This window comes from Mobula birostris, chromosome 4, assembly GCF_030028105.1.
Source record: "Mobula birostris isolate sMobBir1 chromosome 4, sMobBir1.hap1, whole genome shotgun sequence".
In the NCBI taxonomy this organism is placed as follows: domain Eukaryota; kingdom Metazoa; phylum Chordata; class Chondrichthyes; order Myliobatiformes; family Myliobatidae; genus Mobula; species Mobula birostris.
In genome coordinates this window covers 105,674,150-105,694,237 of record NC_092373.1, presented here as the reverse complement: position 1 = coordinate 105,694,237, position 20,088 = coordinate 105,674,150, and the positions used below count along the sequence as shown (strand labels likewise).

Sequence of the window (20,088 nt, the reverse complement as noted above, 5' to 3'; positions counted from 1 at the left end):
TGCTACAATATAACTTCCTTATTCTTGATCTCTGCTTTGATTAAGAAAGGTAAGTATGCTATATCTCATCTTCACGATCCCAATTCATCTGTGCAGCCCTTTTTGTAAGGAAGAATATTAATGCATCAGAAGGAGTTAACTAGAAAGTTGTCTTATGAAGTATGAAGCAAAGATGGAGAGGTGAACTTGATTGAAATGTATAATATCCTGAGGGGTATTGATAGATTGGATATTGTGAGGATGTTTCCTCGGATGCAAGAACCTAGAACAATTGCTCACTGTTTAAAAGTTTGGGATCATTCATTCAAGACTTATTTGAGCCAGAATATTTGTCTATTTTGAGTCTTTGAAACACTACCACAAAGCAGAGTCTCTGAAAACTTTCAAGGCAAAAACAGAAAGATGTACACACAAAATGCTGGAGGAACTCAACTGGCCCAGGCAACATCTATGGAAAAGAGTAAATAGTTAATGTTTTGGGCCGAGACTCTTCATCAGGAGGCATGGGTCAGCTTGGATCAAGTGAATCCATGGAGGAGTTTCAGGGATGCAGGAATATATTCAAACAGAAGGAGGTTAAGTGATGGCTTTGGCAAAGAAGATTAAAGATAATCCAGAGATTTATGTGTTTTACAGGAATAAGTGACTAAAGAGAAAATAAAGCCCCTCAAAGAAAAAAAAGACATCTTTGTGTGGAGAAACAGGAAATGAGCACAATCCTGTAGTTTTATTGTGGAGAAGGACATGAAGACTGGAAGTAGGAAAAGTTAATGGAGTTTGTCTTGGGGGAGTCTGCATTATAGCAAAAGAAGCACTAGATGTCTTAAAACGTAGTAATGTAGTTAAATCTCCAGGGCCTGATCAGGTATATCAAAGCTGTTGGCAGCTGTAGAAGCAATTGTGGGAGATCTGGCTGTGTATATGCATCACTTATTAACAGTAGATCAAGTATTGGAAGATTGGGTGGGAGGGGGGAGGAGTAACTAAGCTATTCATTTAACAAGGCCTGCGAAGCCCTTTTGAACTATACACCGATGAACCGACTGGCTGTTGATGGAGTAGCAATGCTTTTATAATTGCTCCTACTCTACTTAATTTACTGTTTACAACTTGTTTTGAAAACTTACTTTTAATCGCAATATTGTTTTACGATGAGTTATGCCAAAGCTACTAAAAAAGAAGAGGGCCCTCCTGCAACTTTGGAATCTATTTTGGAGACACTTCGGAAGCATAAAAATGAACTTTCAGAGGAGTTCCAGCAGAAATTCCAGCAACTCAGCACTGAATTTAAACAAATGCATGTAAAATTGGATTCTATTCAAAAAACTTTTAAGTGAACACAATGAGTGGATAAAAGAGAATGAAGACACTTTGACGATCTTGGATACGAAGATTGATGACCTGGAAAAGATCTGTGATAAACAGTCAAAGGTTAATGAAACATTCAGACAGAAGATTATCGACTTAAAAAATAGAAACAAAAGAAATAACTTGCGTATTCTGGGTTTTAAAGAGTTAATGGAAGGCTTTGGAATCTTTTGCAAACCTTTTGGCTAATTTTTTTCCGAATATTTTTAAATCTTCACCTAAAATAGACCGAGCTTATAGATCGCCAGTATCAAGACCCTCTCAAGGAGAACGACCCCGTTCAGTGATAATTTGTCTTCACGACTTTCAAACAAAGGAACTGTTAATTAGTGAATCTCGTCGGAAAGGTATGATTGATTATGAAGGCCAGAAGATCAGAATTGTGGAGGATTTTTCACCGGAGGTGTTGAATGAAGGCTTCAAGTTTTAAAAAGTTATGTCAGAGTTGTATAATAAAGGTTTTAAGCCCTCTCTTCGTTACTCCGCTCGTCTTAGAATCATTTTGAAAAATGGCTCTCAGAAATTGTTCCGTTCGACTCAAGAGGTGCAGGATTTCTTAATTTCCGAAACAGTATCAGAAGTTCAGTAATTCCCTATATAAATTTATGTTGCGAATGCCTGATGGATCCTTTTTTTTTTAGAATCAGTAGTCTAACTGTTCATTACTTTCTTCTTTTTTTACTTTTGGTATACCTTCATATCTAATTTTTTTTGTATTTTTATTTCTTTGAAATTAAGGACTTAACATTAGTAAGTTTTCGTTGAGTTAGTACTTTCCAAATTAATATGTTCTGATTTTTCTTTGTTCTTTTCAATATTTTATACTATATTTTTTCATGAGATTTTTTTTAATAAGTTTAATTTTGCTCTGTTTTTTGTTGTGTCTTGTTGGAATGCAGTTAGCCTTGGAAATTTTTTGGAGCTCAGCCAGTGGATTGTTTTGGGAGGGTAATGTTGGTAGGTTTAGCTGTGGACTGCTCTTTGGTCGACTTTCTTTCTTTGGATGGGTTTTTTCTTTTCTATCAGCTGTTTGGTTCTCTTACCTTCATTTGTTGCTTGGTTACTTTATCGTAAAGCTCATTGTTTGGATTTAATATACATTCCAGTGGTTTTTATTCTAACCTCTCTCTTAAGCAATATTTAAAATGGACCATACTATTAATTTACTTAGTTTTAATGTGAAAGGATTAAACCATCCTCTGAAACGTAATGAGATACTTAATTATATTAAGAAATTGAAAGTCTCAGTTATTTTTTATAAGAAACACATGTTCATAAATGTGATAACTTACGTCTTTTCAGCCATTGGAAGGGCTTATTGTTTCATTCCTCCTTTCAGGCTAAGGCTAGAGGAGTTTTGATTCTTATAGACAATTCAGTTTCTTTCGTTCAACATAATGTATTGTCTGATACCAATGGGCGTTTTGTTATAGTGTCAGGGGAATTAGATAATAAATTAATGTTTTTTTACTATTTGTATGCCCCGAATATAGATGATCCAAGTTTTTTAAACGCTTTTTTACGCTTTTACCAGATTTAAGTCTGTACGCTCTGGTCTTAGGAGGAGACTTCAACTGTTGTTTAGACCCTGTTTTAGATCGCTCATCTTTTAAACAATTGACCTTTATTAGATCTGACTCCTTTATCCAATCTTTTTTAATGAAATGTGATATTGTTGATGTTTGGTGCTTTTTGTATACAACTGATAGAGAGTACTCATTTTTTTCTCATGTTCATCATACGTATTCCAGGATTGATTTTTTTTTTGTTGATAGTTGGTTGATTCCATTGGTTTGATGCTGTGAATATAAAGAAATTGCTGTTTCAGATCATGCTCCTGTGTTTTTATCTTTAAATCTTCCGGGCGTCTCCTGAATAAACAGATTCTGGCGTTTTAATCCAACTCTGTTACCTGAAAGGATTTTTAAAAATTTTTGGAGAGACAAATTACTCTTTTTTTGAAGAGAATACGCAAGAAACTTCTAGTCTTATTTTATGAGATGTTTTTAAGGCTTGTATTAGAGGACCAATTATTTCTTTTACCACAAATGTTAAGAAAAAAGCTAATAAGGAGAGAATTGAATTAGCCAATCAGTTGAAACAATTAGACCAAAAATATGCTTTGGCTCCAGATCCTGCTTTATATAAAAGATGTGTTGAAATTAAAACTAAATACAATCTGCTTTTAACTTATCCAATTGAAACTCAACTTTTAAAAGATAAAAGTCAGTTTTATGTTCATGGAGATAAAACGGGTAAATTATTGGCTAACTAATTAAAGACCTTTATAGTTAAATGCCAAATTAAAGAAGTTTGTAAAGTTAATGGTGTTAAAACCTCTGATCATTTAGAAATAAAGGATACTTTTAGAGAATTCTATTTTAAACTCTATAGTTCTGATCCTCCTAAAGATAATATTATAATGAATAATTTCTTAGATTGATTAAACATTCCTACACTTTCTGATGATAATCGAAAATTGCTGGATCAACCCATTTCTTGTGAGGAAATTGTCGAGGTTGTTCACTTGTTGCACTCGGGGAAGGCTCCAGGTCCTGATGGATTTTCTGGAGAGTTTTATAAGACTTTTTCCTTCTTTGCTTATACGTCACTTATATTCAGTCCTTTCGGACTCTTTTAAATTAGGTAGGTTGCCACAATCTTTTTATGAAGCCTCTATTTCGCTTATTCTTAAAAAGAATAAGGATCCAGTTGAATGTTCTTCTTACAGACCAAATTCCTTACTTAATGTTGATACTAAAATTTTATCTAAACTTTTGACTGGTAGGATTGAAAATATTTTGCCATGTATTATTTTTGATGATCGGACTGGATTTATCAAAAATCGATACTCCCACTTTAATATTCGTCGTTTATTGAATGTTATTTATTCTCCTTCTAAAGAGATATCGGAATGTGTGATATCCTTAGATGCTGAGAAAGCCTTTGATCGGGTTGAATGGAATTATTTATTTAAAACTTCAAAAAAATTTAACTTTGGGCCCGATTTTATTCAATGGATTAAGTTACTTTATTTATCTCCCTCTGCTTAGGTTCTTACTAACTCTCAGAATTCTAAACCATTTAAACTTCAATGTGTAACCAGACAAGGTTGTCCTTTGAGTCCTTTGTTTTTTGATTTAGTCTTAGAACCTTTAGCTATTGCTTTCCGGGAATCTAATGATATCACTGGTATTTTAAGGAGGGGTATTACTCACAAAGTGTCACTTTATGCTGATGACCTTTTGCTCTACATTTCTTTACCTTCCGTACTTTCTTTACTCTCCTGCTTTAGTCAGTTTTCAAGATATAAACTTAACTTTCATAAGAGTGAACTTTTTCCTTTGAATAATTTGGTATTAGTTAATACTAACCTTCCTTTTAAAATTGTAAGAAATCAATTTATTTATTTGGGCGTAACAATTACTAGGAATTATAAATTCCTTTTTAAAGAAATTTTTTTACACTTCTGAATTATGTTAAGAAGGCACTATCAAATTGGTCACCCCTCTCTTTATCGTTGATTGGCCAAATTAATTCTATTAAAATGAATATTTTGCCTAAATCTTTATATTTATTTCAGACCATACCTGTTTTTATTCCTAAATCCTTTTTTGATTCTCTGAATTCTATTATATCTTCTTATATATGGAAAAATAAAATTTCTTGATCAAATAAAGTTCATCTTCAAAAAGCTAAAAAGAATGGAGGTTTAGCCTTACCCAATTTTAGGTTTTATTACTGGGCAGTCAATATACGGAATCTTACGTTTTGGTAAAATTAATCGAGAGGACTGTCTGGTCTAGGTTTCTCTAGAAGCTAATTCTGCTAATAAATTTTCTATCATTTCTCTTCTCAGATCCTCAATTCCTTTATCTTTAAGTAATTTAACTGATAATTTTGTAGTTAAACACACCTTGAGGATTTGGGTACAATTTAGAAAAATTTTTGGCTTATTGAGTTTTTCACTTTCAAGTCCCATTTTTTTAAACCTTCTATGACTGATGTAGTTTTTAAAGAGTGGAATAGATTGGGTATTAAATATTTTCAGGATTTGTTTGTTGGAGATAGTCTTTCTTCATTTGAACAATTGTCAGCTAGGTATAGCCTACCCAAAACCCACTTTTTTTCGATATTTACAAATCAGAGACTTCTTGCATTCTCAAGTACATACATTTCCTAAAAGTCCAGGTAAGAATTTACTTGATACAGTTTTTAATTTGAAACCCTTTCATAATGGATCTATATCTAATATATGGTATGTTGTTGGGAATGAGAAATATTCCTTTAGACAAAATTAAAAATCTCCGGGAACAAGATTTACAGATTCTAATATCTGAGGATACTTGGAATGAAATTTTTTAATGGGTTAATATCTCATCGTTATGTGTCTGTCATTCCCTTGTACAATTTAAAGTGTTTCATAGGGCCCACACGACTAAAGATAAGCTCTCTCATTTTTATTCAGATATATCTCCCTATTGTGATAGATGTAACAATGAAGAAGCTTCACTAATTCATATGTTTTGGACTTGTCTGAGTCTTGAAAAATATTGGAAGGAAGTATTCCAAACTTTTCCAGTGTTTTTTAAAGTCAATTTTAAACCTGATCCTTTGACAGCCTTATTAGGTATTGTTGGAGGAAATTATATTATTTTGGAGTCACGTGATTTTCATACTTTGGCCTTTATTTCTCTCATAGCCAGGAGGGGATTGTTGCTTAAGTGGAAGGATGCCACTCCACCTACTCATACTCATTGGTTAAATTATGTTATGTTATGCTTAAATTTAGAGAAGATTTGCTGTTCAATTTCTAAACCTACACAAGATTTTTTAACATTGTGGGGACCTTTTTTGAATTATTTTCAAAATCTTTGATTTGCTATTAAGCACAGATGTTGGCTGACCATATGTTTTATTATATGGTAAGGATTTTTTCCTTTTTTTAAAAAACCAAACAACTGGTTTGTTTTTCTGGTAGTGGGTTTAGATTTTTTTTGTATAATAAAATTATCTCTTTTCAATATTATGTTTAAATTTAATATATACGGATATGGGGTAATGAGATTATATTTGTGATTCCAATATATTGTAATTGATATATATTATATATCCTACTGTACTCTGTATTCTTTTATGTAAGAAATGAATAAAAATATTGAAAAAGAAAGAACTATACACCAGGTAAGTTACTGCAGGGAGATTCTGAAAGATAAGATATACATGGATTTGAAAAGAAAGGGCAGGGTTAGAAACAGTTGGCAGGGCTTTATGCCTGGGGGATCATGTGAGATGAATTTGATTGAGTTTTTAAAAAAGGTTTATCGGTCTCTTTCAATCAATAAAGCTCACCAACGCCTTTACTGTCTGAAGAGAACTGCACATCAATACTCATATCCTTTTACAGATGTGCAGTGGAGAGAATTACTGAATGGTATGGTAACTGCATGGCAGTGGTTGGGAAGGCTCTACAATGGGGTGTCAGAACTGCCCAGTGCATCACCGGCACTAGCCTACCCACCATCAAGGGCATGTATATATAGAAAGGTTCCAGTAAAAGGCCAGCAGCATCATGAAGGATCCCACCCATCCTGCTCATGGATTGTTTATCCCACTTCCATCAGGGAGTAGGCTGCGGAGCATCCAAAGTCCAGAGTCAAAAGCTTTCCTTCCCCAAGCAGTAAGGCTGTTCAACACCCCCACCCACTAACTCCACAACTGCTTTATTCTTTCCTGTCAGGAACCTTATGTACAGGCACTCCTGTACCTTGTATCACTTTATGGGTATCAATCAATATATATAAGCTTAAGACCATAAGGCATAGGAGCAGAATTGCCACTTATTCCATTAATCTGCGACACTCTGACTAACCAAGAACTTGTAAAAGGATATCCCTCTATTCTAAGGCTGTGCCCTCTGGTGCACTATAGGAAACTTCCACTCTGTATATTGCTTTCAATATTCAATAGAGATCAATGAGATTCCTCCCCCCCCCCCCCCATTCCCCCCTCATCCTGCTAAACTCTAGTGAGTTTAGGTCCGGAGTCATCAAACGCTCCTCATATGTTAACTTTACATTCCCACAATCATTCTCATGAACGTCCCCAACACCAGCACACCTTTTAGATAAGGTCCTATTGAAGGGTCTTGGCCTGAAACATCGACTGTACTCTTTTCCATAGATGCTGCCTAGCCTGCTGAGTTCCTCCGGCATTTTATGTGTGTATTTTAGATAAGGGGCCCAAAACTGCTCACAATATCTGACCAGTGCCTTATAAAGCCTTACTCTTATAAGGATGCATTACATCCTTACTCTTACATTCTAGTCCTCAACTAAGGGAAACAAGTAGTGAGACCTTGGAAACTGTACAGATCGAAAAGGAGGAGGTCCTTGCTGTCCTGAGGAAAATTAAAGTGGATAAATCCCCGGGACCTGACAGGGTGTTCCCTCGGACTTTGAAGGAGACTAGTGTTGAAATTGCAGGGGCCCTGCAGAAATATTTAAAATGTCACTGTTTACAGGTGAGGTGCCGGAGGATTGGAGAGTGGCTCATGTTGTTCCGTTGTTTAAAAAAGGATCGAAAAGTAATCCAGGAAATTATAGGCCAGTAAATTTAACGTCGGTAGTAGGTAAGCTATTGGAAGGAGTACTAAGGGACAGAATCTACAATCATTTGGATAGACAGGGACTTATTAGGGAGAGTCAACATGGCCTTGTGCGTGGTAGGTCATGTTTGACCAATCTATTGGAGTTTTTCGAGGAGGTTACCAGGAAAGTGGGTGAAGGGAAGGCAGTGGATATTGTCTACATGGACTTCAGTAAGGCCTTTGACAAGGTCCTGCATGGGAGGTTAGATAGGAAAATTCAGTTGCTAGGTATACATGGAGAGGTGGTAAATTGGATTAGACATTGGCTCAATGGTAGAAGCCAAAGATTGGTAGTAGAGAATTGCTTCTCCGAGTGGAGGCCTGTGACCAGTGGTGTGCCACAGAGATCAGTGCTGGGTCCATTGTTATTTGTCATCTATATCAATGATCTGGATGATACTGTGCTAAATTGGATCAGCAAATTTGCTGATGATACAATGTTTGGAGGTGTAGTAGACAAGTGAGGAAGGTTTTCAGAGCCTGCAGAGGAACTTGGACCAACTGGAAAAATGTGCTGAAAAATGGCAGATGGAGTTTAATACAGACAAGTGTGAGGTATTGCATGTTGGAAGGACAAACCAAGGTAGAACATACAGGGTTGATGGTAACGCACTGAGGAGTGCAGTGGAACAGAGGGATCTGGGAATACAGATACAAAATTCCCTAAAAGTGGCGTCACAGGTAGATAGGGTCGTAAAGAGAGTTTTTGGTACATTGGCCTTTATTAATCAAAGTATTGAGTATAAGAGCTGGAATGTTGTGATGAGGTTGAATAAGGCATTGGTGAGGCCGAATCTGGAGTATTCTGTTTTGGCCACCAAATTACAGGAAGGATATTAATATGGTTGAAAGAGTGCAGAGAAGGCTTACAAGGATGTTGCCGGGACTTGAGAAACTCAGTTACAGAGAAAGGTTGAATAGGTTAGGACTTTATTCCCTGGAGCGTAGAAGAATGAGGTATATAAAATTATGTTGGGTATAGGTAGAGTGAATGCAAGCAGGCTTTTTCCACTGAGGCAAGGGGAGGAAAAAAAACAGAGGACATGGGTTAAGGGTGAGAGGGGAAAAGTTTGAAGGGAACATTAGGGGGGGCTTCTTCACACAGAGAGTGGTGGGAGTATGGAATGAGCTGCCAGACGAGGTGGTAAATGTGGGTTCTTTTTTAACATTTAAGAATAAATTGGACAGATACATGGATGGGAGGTGTATGAAGGGATATGGTCCGTGTGCAGGTCAGTGGGACTAGGCAGAAAATGGTTCGGCACAGCCAAGAAGGGCCAAAAGGCCTGTTTCTGTGCTGTAGTTTCTATGGTTTCTTGAAATGAATGCTTACATTGCATTTGCTTTCTTTACCTATATTCAGCCTGCATGTTTACCTTTAGAGAATCCTATACAAGGACTCCCAAGTCCCTTTGGACCTCAGATTTTTGAAGTTTTTCCCAGTTTGGAAAACAGCCTACATCTTATTTCTTCTACCAAAGGGCATGACCTTATATTTCTCTACGCTACATTCCATCTGCCATTTCTTTTCCCATTCTCCCAATTTGTCCAAGTTGTCTCCCTGCTTCCTCAAGGCTACCTTCCTCTCCAATTATCTTTTTAACATCTACAGGCTTGGCCACAAAGCCATCAATTCCGTTAGCTAAATCGCCAACATATCCGCTGTCCCAGGATACTGACGGACTTTTACTGCTGTACCATTGAGAGCATACTCACCAACTGCATCTCAGTGTGGTATGGCAATTGTCCCATATCAGACTGCAAAGCACTCCAACGTGTGGTGAAAACTGCCCAGTGGATTATTGGCACCCAATTGCCCACCATTGAGAACATCTACCATAAATGCTGCCTGGGCAGGGTGAAAAGCATTATCAAGGGTACATCTCACCCGAACCATGGATGTTTTACTCTCCTCCCATCTGGTAGGCACTACAGGAGCCTCCGTTCCCACACCAGCAGGCACAGGAAGAGCTTCTTCCCTGAGGCTGTGACCCTGCTGAGCCTCACATCACAGTGCTAAGCAGTATTGCACCCATATTGTACTGTCTCAGTATTTTTATATTTGTGTGATGTAGCACTTACTTTTTATTCGCAGTTATTTTGTAAGTAACACTTCTGTTTGCATTTCTGGTTAGATGCTAACTGCATTTCATTGGCTTTGTATCTGTACTTGGCACAATGATAATAAAGTTGAATCTAATCTAATATAATGTGAAAAGATGCGGTCCCAATACTGACCCCTACGGGGCACCTCTTGTCACCGCCAGCCAACCAGAATAGGCCCACTTTATTCTGAATCTTTGCCTCCTACCAAGTGCCAATTTTTTATCTATGCTAACATCTTAACTGTAATAGTCTGGGCTCTCGTATGAGGCAACCTTGTAAAAAGGCCTTCTGAAAATCCAAAGAAACAACTTCCACTGACTCTCCTTTGTCTATCTTGCCTATTATTTTCTCAGAGATTTGTTAGGCAAGCACAATCTGCTTAAACAAATAACACACAAACAATTACACTTTTCATGTCTTTATTTGACACTGTTTAATCATTCACAAAAAAGTATGTGCCCTCTTGTATTTAATAACTGGTAGACCCTCCTTTAGCAGCAATAACCTCCACCAAATACTTCCTGTAGCTGCTGAACAGGCTTGCACAATGGTGAGGAGGAATTTCAGACCATTCCTCCATACGAAACTGTTTCAGTTCATCAATATTTCTGGAATACCTTGCATGAACAGCCTTCTTCAGGTCACGCCACAGCATTGGCCTTCCCAAAACACAAATTTACTTTTTAAACCATTCTGTTGTTGATTTATTCTTGTATTTTGGATCATTTTCTAGTGCAACATCCAACTTCTATTTAGCTTCTGGTGACAGACTGCTACCCTGACAATCTCTGCATTATGTCTTGATACAATTTTGAATTCATTGTTCCCTCAATGATTGGAAGCTGTCCAGGTCCAGAAGCAGCAAAGCAGCCCCAAACCATGATGCTCCTTCCACCATGCTTCACAGTTGGGATGAGGTTTTGGTATTGGTGTGCCTTTTCATCCAAATATAGCGGTGTGCATTTCTGCCAAAAAGTTAAACTTTTGTGTCATCTGTCCATAGAACATTGTCCCAGATGATGATCCAGGTGGTCTTTTGTAAATTTGAGACGTGCAGCAATGTTTTTTTTTTTGGAGAGCAGTGGTTTCCTCTGCGGTGGCTTTCCATGAACACCATTCTTGTCAGTGTTTTTCTTATAGTGGACACATGAACAGAGACTTTAGCAAGTTCTAGAGATTTCTGCAAGTCTTTTGCTGTTACCCTTGGGTTCTTTTTCACCTCCTTCAGCATTGCACATTGTGGTCTTGGTGTAATCTTTGCAGGACGCCCACTCTGAAAGAGAACAGCAACAATACTGAATTTCCTCCATTTGTAAACAATTTCTCTTACTGTGGATTGATGAAGTCTCAGGTCTTTAGAAATGATTTTGTAGCCTTTTCCAGCTTCATGCATCTCTGCATTCTTCTACATTAGTGGTCACCAACCTTTTTAAGCCCAAGATCCCCTACCTCGACCTCAGTGAAGGGCAAGATCAACCTACTAAATCGTTTAGAGAAAAAACAGCTCAGATTGTACTTCCAATTTGAGGCCTTTTATTTGGGCGAATTGTATTTGAATAACACAAAATACTTTTGTCAAACTTTCAAATTAATTCAAACAAGAAAACACTGTAACTAGCATATCAAACAGGCCATAGCTGTCCTTCTTTAAGAATATTACAATACTTCACACCTTTAATTCTAAGTTTCATTATTTAATTTTATTTGAACACGAAAAATAAATGAATAAAAATTGACTGTTGCACTCAGTGTGATGACTGGGGCTGAATACTTTCTGCTAGTTCCCTGAAATTTGGCTCATAACTACAGATAGCCAGTCTGTGAGGTGTAGGGTTGCCAACTGTCCCGTATTCGACCCGCTAAGGTAGAGCGTTCCTATGAAACCTTTCATGCCGAAATGCTTTACACTGAAGAAGCAATTACCATTAATTTACATGGAAAAAAATTTTGAGCGTTCCCAGACCCAAAAAACTAACCTACCAAATCATACTAAATAACACATAAAACCTAAAATAACACTAATATATATTAAAAGCAGGAATGATATGATAAATACACAGCTTATATAAAGTAGAAATAATGAAAATTAAGCCAAAACCGACTGGTGGGGTAAAGAAAAGAAATCGGCACGTACGCGCATGTGCACACAGGTGCCTGCGCAAGGCTTCATGGTCATAGTAGTCTTCCTTGGGGTAAGCACAAATGTCCTGGAATTTGACTGCTACTTTTGTCCGTTATTTGGAGTGAGAAAGTTGGCAACCCTAGTGAGGTGTCTGTCAGTAAGTCAACTCCTGTACTTAGATTTAATAATTTTCATCTGTGAAAATGCTGGGCCCCATCAGTAGTAATTGCCACCAGTTTATGCATGGGGATGTCATTTTCACAGACATTTTTTTAAACTCATTGTAAATATCCTCACCTCTCGTTCTTTCCTTTAATTGCAAAAGAGTGAGGAAGTCCTCCTCTGTTGTAAAATCCTGGAAAGCCATTCTGACAAATACAACAAGCTGAGCTGTTTGCATTACATCCAGGGATTCATTGAACTGTAGTGAAAAATATTCACGTCCTCTGATGGTGACCCTACCCTCCTTGTCACTGTTGCAGGCCCAAGCAGTATATTACGCACTGCGGTTGTGATGCCGTTTTTGTTTTTAAAGTCATTAAAAACAGTCTCTGCGGTAATGACCATTGCTTCCTTGAATAAGTCGCCATCTGTAAAAGGCTTCTTGTGTTCAGCCAAAAGGTGACTTACAGGAAATGATTCAGCTCAACTTTCCAGGCACGAATTGCGCTCTTTGGGGGGTGAGTGTCTTTAAATTCCTGGTGGTTGGTGTTGCGGTGCTGCTCCAGATTCCCTCTTTTAGTCAGTGCTTGTGTTTGGTGGCACAACATACATACACACTTGTCTTTCACTAACGTAAATAGAAATTCCTCTTCCCATTCTGGATGGAATTTGTATGTTTTCGCCTTCTTTCGTGGAGCCTCCGCTGTGCTGTCAGGATATCACGAGCGATTGCTGATTGCGTCGCCTCTGATCTGAACCAACATTTACGTGCCAGGCAGCACCTAATTAATTAGCTTGTTTATTTCGGCTTTTTTTCTTAAAAATGTGCTGTGTGCATCCCAACTACCACTGCACCGCTGCCTGCTTCGCAGCCCGGAGGTTGGGGACCACTGCGGTATATTGATATTTGTGACAGTCAGTACTCTTATCCCTAATCTGATGGGTCACTTTGATGCAGCACAGGCTCCACTGAAAATATGGTGCATGGCGGGGGAGCTACACACATGCGCACTGGGCAGCAAGAACGGAACTAAACCCCTGCAACCGGGAAACAATCTCTCTTTACAAACAGCTTTTTAGCGAAAATGTTGCTATATTACCATTATCCTAATTAGTATTACTTACTTTTATAATGCTCACATTACAACAGTATTTGTGTATTTATTTTTGATTTTTCTTCGGGATCTACTGGGAAAGTCTGAAAGGTCGACCGGTCGATCGCGATCGACGGGTTGGCGACCCCTATTCTACATAAACAGATCTTTTTGAGAAGGGCAGGCTCTGTCACACTTTTTTTTTAATAGGGCAGGGCATCTCCACAACCCACACTTCCAATCTCATCTCATTGATTGAAACCCCTGACTCCAATTAGCTTTTGTAGAAGGCATTACCCCCAGAGGTTCACATGCTTCTTTGAACCTAGACTGATTGTTTAAATGGTATACTCAGTATTGAGAAGAAGTACAATTGCTTGTGTGTTATTAGTTTAGGCAAATTGTGTTTGCCTATTATTGTGACTGAAATGAAGATCAGATCACATGTTATGACTAATTAATGCAGAAAACCAGGTAATTGCAAAGTGTTCATAAACTTTTTCTTGCAAATGTACTTGTGCAGTAAATCTGGTAGCAAACCTTTAGTAGAACTGGACTGGTAGACAGTTGAATGCTATTCCAATTATTTGATGTGCTTCTAATTCACTTTTTCTTAAAATAAGTATGTTAAATAATTTGGTGAGTTTAAATGGATACGGATGTGTTGTATTAATGGTCTGCAAAGCAGAAGACCAATAAAGATGACATGTAACCATAAATATGCTGCTTTTACAAATTTGTTACATTTATTTAGAAATTTTATTGAAAAGCAGAAAGAACAAAAAAAATCAATACACACAAAATGCTGGAGGAGCCCAGCAGGCCAGGCAGCATCTGTGGAAAAGAGTAAGCGGTCGACATTTCGGCTGGAGACCCTACATCAGGAGTGGAGAAAAAAAGATGAAGAGTAGATTTAAAAGGTGGGGTGGGCAGAAATGCAAGGTGAAACCGGGAGTCAAGAGGAGTGAAGTAAAGAACTGGGAAGTTGATTGGTGAAAGAGATACAGGGCTGGAGAAGGGGAGAGGAGCACCAGAGGGGGGCGATGGGCAGGCAAGGTGAAAGAGAGATAAGGAGAGGGGAAATAGTAAGGGGGGTTGGTATTACTGGAAGTTTGAGAAATCGATGTTCATACCATCAGGTTGGAGGCTACCTCGATGGAATATAAGATGTCATTCCTCCCATCCGAGTGTGGCCTCATCGCAACAGCAGGGGATTAACATTGGAATAGGAAGTGGAGTTAATATGGGTGGCCACTGGCAGATCCTGCTTCTTCTGTGGAACTTGGTGCTTGGTGAAGCAGTCTCAGTCTACGTCGTGTCTCCCTGATATACAGGAGACAACATCGGTAGCATCAGACATAGTATATGACCCCAACAGACACAGGTGAAGTGTCTCCTCACCTGGAAGGACTGTTTGGGGCCCTGAATGGTCATGAGGGAGGAGGCGTAGGGGCAGGTGTAACACTTGTTCTGTTTGCAAGGAGGGAGATCGGTGGAGAGGGACGAATGGACAAGGGAGTCGCATAGGAAGCAATCCCTACAGAAAGTGAGGGGGAGGGAAAGATGTGTTTGGTAATGGGATAAAAAAATATTTTACATTTAGTATTCTAAAATTTTTTCCATTTTTGTATTTCCTTCCACCAGTAGGCCAGGTTCATTTCTGATGCAAGTAGCCCACTAGAATGCAAGTTGAGTGTTGATGACGCTCTGCTCCCAGCTTGATGGCATTCAAACCTGTTGTTTAAATTGAACGTTTGTGAATGCCTCTGATATTTACAAACATTTACCTTAATTAAGGAACCATCAAATAATAAATATCTGCATGCCTGTTGCAAAATTTAACCTAAAATAAATGAAAGTTTACATAATTTTCTATAGAAGCTAATTTTTCCCACTAAGTTTAAATTGGCTTGTTGTACGTGGCTTTGCTTGATTTGTAACGTTTTCCCCATTTTTATTTGGGTCCAAAACTTGGGAGACCTAGAAGGATGCTTTAATCAATAGTTTGACAGTGGCTTTTGTAGATCAGAGTCCGCACATGGTCACACTTGTAGCTAGTGATTGCCTGCTGAATCCAAGATGGAGGTTATGGTGCTTATTTTCACAATTTGCAGGCATTTATTGATTAAATATTTTAGTGATGAAGCTTTTTAATAACACTACAGTTGACTATTACTCAGTTTGATTCATTATTTCACTTTAAGGCAAGAAGTTAATCATACCACTGCCAGTGTTGCTGACATCCACAGACATGCAGGCATTGCTGAACGTTCACAGCCTCCAGTGTCTTCCATGGTATGGCTTCTTTGGAGTTAATAAATTATAAATACTAAAATGCATTATTTCTAATGGGAAAAACAAATTCATTTAATTTTCAAAGAAAAATGTACAAGTTTGCCTTTATTTGTGTATGATTCATGTTACAGGCTGTGTTGGAAGCTGGAGGCACAAAGAATTCCTCACAAATAGCAAGAAAACTTCCTACAATGCCAAAACCACAATGGCATCCACCTTGGAAACTCTACAGAGTGAGAAAATTATTGTGTGATTTTTTTTGTATTAAAGAACCATTTCCATTTGTTCTCAGAATTTGTTCAGTATGCATGGCAAGCAAATGGTTTCAGTGCTTTCTTTTTTTACAAATTGCCTAACCAAATGGAAGTACTTTACAAATTCATATGAAAAACTGATCCTGGTGGGAAATTCACTGAGCACTATCATTCTTCAATTTCAAATTGTAGTAGGAACTAGAAATTGGCCAGAGAACTGCCACTTTATAGGGAAGGAAAGATGAAAAAGGAAAATATTCAATTTCGGGCAAACCCTGATAACATTTTAAGTGAAAGCAAAGTGCTGGAAATACTCAGTAGTAAGCATTTGTAGAAATGTCATTAGCCTAAAATGTTAACGCCTTCTCTCATCACTAAAGTAGCTTGACCTGTCAAGTGTTTTTTTTTTTGTTTTCATTATTTCAGACTTGCAGTGTCTGCAATAATTTGCTTTTGTAGCTTTTAAGGAAAAAATGGCATAATGACAGCAGCTGAACAAAATTAATGCATTGTCTGAACTTTGTTAGTGAAAGCTAAGTGTATATCTGGGAGACTATGGATATACAAGTCTAAGTCAACATGGTTTCTATGAAGGGAAGTCTTGCCTGACAAACCTGTTTGAGTTCTTCGAGGAAGTAACAAGCAGTGTGGACAAAGGCAGTGGATGTCATTTACTTCAATTTTCAGAAAGCGTTTGATGAGGCTGCTCAACAAAATAAAATCCTATGTTGTTACTGGAAAGATACTGATAGAGGAATGGCTGACAGACAGGAGTCAGTGAGTGAGAATAAAAAGGGGGCTTTTCTGGTTGGCTGCCAGTGACTAGTGGTGTTCCTCAGGGGTCAGTATTGGGACCGCTACTTTTCACATTGTTTGTCAGTGATTTAGATAATGGAATTAATGGCTTTGTGGCGAAGTTTGTGGACGATATGAAGATTGGTGGAGGGGTAGGTAGTGCTGAGGAAGCAATGCGATCATAGTAGGACTTGGACAGATTGGAAGAATACGCAAAAAAAATGGCAGATGGAATGCAGTGTTGGGAACCGTATGATAATGTATTTTTGGTAAAAAGAACAATAGTATAGACCATTATCTAAATGGGGAGAAAGTTCAAACATCAGAGGTGCAAAGGGACTTAGGAGTCCTCGTACAAGACTCCTAGAAGGTTAATTCACAGGTTGAGTCTGTGGTAAAGGAGGCAAATTTAATGTTGGCATTTATTTCAAGGAGAATAGAATATACAAGCAAGAAATGATGCTGAGGCTTTATATGATACTAGTCAGGCTGCACTTGGGAGTATTGTCAACAATTTTGGGTCATATATCTCAGAAAGGGTGTGTTGTCATTGGAGAGAGTCCAGAGGAGGTTCACAAGGACGATTCCAGGAATGAAGGGGTTAACATATGAGGAGCGTTTGGCAGCTTTGGGCCTGTACTCACTGGAATTTAGAAGAATGCTTGGGGATCTCATGGAAACCTATCAAATGTAGGTGAGGTGGGTGTGGAGAGGATGTTTCCTTTGGTGGGGGTATCCAGAACTAGAGGACACAGCCTCAAAATTGAAGGGCGACCTTTTAGAATAGAAGTAAGGAGGATATTTTTTAGCCAAAGAGTGGTGAATCTGGAATGCTCTGCCTCAAACTGAGGTGGAGGCCTAGTCCGTGGGTATATTTAAGGTGGAAGTTGATATAGTCCTGATTGGTTGGGGCATCGAGGGATATGGTGAGAGGGCAGGTGTATGGGATCCAGGATCAGCCATGATGAAATGGCAGAGCAGACTTGATAAGCTTAATAGCCTAATTCTGTTCCTAAGTCTTACGGAATTATAAGTAAAAAGCAGATAGACGTGAAGGAAAATATTTTGCTGTTGATAGCTGTTTCTCAGATTTAAAAAAAACATTCTGCTAGGTTTACAAAAATATTCTGCTGTTTACCTTGCCATTGGTGTCTTGAGTGTGAATGTCATGAAGTTCCTGTGTTTGCATGAGATATGAGCTAAATTCGAAGCAGAAGGTTATGCCTCGTCAATTGCAAGCATAGCTAAACGTTTAAATGTGAAGTCATTAAATGCTGTCAGTTACCCTATAGTGCTGAAGCAAAAAATAATTGTGACAGAGTTTGATGGGACACAAACAGAAGTAAATGAAGAAACTGGATCATTGTATATTCCATGGAAGTATAATTGATAAGAAGGTTTCTAAATATGATCTCAGCTGTAATATTAAGGTGACATATGTGATGAGAATACACATAAAATTAAGATGTTTGCTGGCCTGGGTTAGCATCAGTGACATCAGCAGTTGGTCTGCCACCTGTCCTCAGGGGAAGGAGAGATAAGGAACAATGGAGCAGCGTCTGGAGATGTGTAATGAAGGGACGGGTGAGAGAGCTGTCTGGAGCAGCTCCCCCTTTGAACCCTGAACTATTTGAAGTGATGGCAGGCGATCTGGAGATGTGTAATGAAGGGATGGGCGAGAGAGCTGTCTGGAGCGGCTCCCCCTTTGAACCCTGGACTGTTTGAAGTGATGGACAGGCGATACCCCAGCAGGGGGATAGAAAGGGACCGGTTCGCTAAGGCACACACACAACACCCGAGGTAACGAGACCCTGGAAGCGGTGCGCCTCTCACGAGTCGGTGGGAAGTACTGGACAACGCACAGGGTGGAAAGGTACAATCAGCGGGAACCCGGTGTGTGTCCGCCCTTGCTTGGGTGCCGAGTTCACTGCAGAGGATCGACCGCATTTGGAGGAGGGGTCACAGTCGGTGACCTCAGGTGACATCACCAAGGACCTGCCCAAAAGCTGCTTGTGAGCCATATCGCCGGTCTGTGAGTGGAAGCCGTGTCTGAATGATCAGTCGTTCCCGTTCTCTCTCTCTCTCTCTCTCTCCCCCCACGTTGTCCATCGCCATGGCAACGATTACTGCGAACTGAACTACCAAATTGGACTGGACTTTGTGTCACTTTGAAATTGGTCATTTATCCCTAGACAACGATAGAGCTTGATTGATGCTGTCATCTTAATTCTGTGCACATGTGTGGTTATCATTGCTGAACTGTTGCATTTATTATCCTTTGGATTACTGTGTTGCTTGTTTCTTTAATAAAACTTTCTTAGTTCTAGTAATCCAGACTCCAGCTGAGTGATCCATTTCTGCTGGTTTGGCAACCCAGTTACGGGGTACGTAACACATAAGACAGATGACTCTGAATATTTTTATTTGTATAAAGATCCTTTACTTGTACATGACAAACAAGTATAGTGCCCCGTGTTTCTAATCGTGAATTTTTTGTTATCCTTCAGGTAATCAGTGGGCATTTGGGCTGGGTGAGATGTCTTGCAGTGGAACCTGGTAATCAGTGGTTTGTTACTGGCTCAGCTGATAGAACTATTAAGGTAAAATTATATTATAAAAATATTGTGGCAATTTGGGACTGAATTATTTTTCAGATCTTTCTCTTTGTTAACAGAATGAGTAGCCATCAAGCATTGGCACCATACCATGTAGGGCTAACAATTTACTCCAGTTTTCCGGCATAGTAGCACTGTTGGTAATGCATTTCTTTAAGTAATGATATAATGACGTCCTTAACATGCTCCAGGCTTTCAGTGTTTTAGAAAAGGTAGGGAGCGTCTGTAAAAGAGGTGGGAGGGGTTGTATTAGAAATCAGGGTAAATAGGGGACAAATAAGTCAGAGGGGAAGAAATGGAGAGGATATTAATGGAGTCAATATGAGTAAAACTCAAAAATAAGAACATACCACCATTCTGATGGGTTTATACTATATACTCCCAAATAGCTATAGGGACACTGAGGAGCATAAACAACATGGTTATCTTTGTGGGTGACATCAGCGCGGAAGATTTAAAAGGACACAAATCCTGATTCGGGTTTAGTTCAGAGAACGAAGTCTGAGAATTGGAGTGGGAGTGCGGAGGAAGCCTTTTTTGAATTTTTCGGGTTTTTTTCATCGGCGTTGAGAGAGGCGGGACTGTGCAGGTGTGGGACTTCGGGGAGTGAAGCGCAGAAGATTTAAAC

At 38.7% G+C, this 20,088-nt stretch overlaps 1 protein-coding gene across 3 annotated transcripts in view; it reads left to right on the top strand.

The window, feature by feature from the left end:
• The window catches only part of plrg1 (pleiotropic regulator 1), a 106,843-nt gene that overhangs the window by 61,702 nt on the left and 25,053 nt on the right, over positions 1-20,088 (top strand). For all 3 annotated transcript variants that reach the window (XM_072255857.1, XM_072255859.1, XM_072255860.1), the window contains 3 exons: positions 15,706-15,796; positions 15,928-16,029; positions 19,353-19,445. In XM_072255857.1, the coding sequence (XP_072111958.1) occupies positions 15,706-15,796; positions 15,928-16,029; positions 19,353-19,445 (286 nt within the window). The remainder of the gene's footprint in view (positions 1-15,705; positions 15,797-15,927; positions 16,030-19,352; positions 19,446-20,088) is intronic.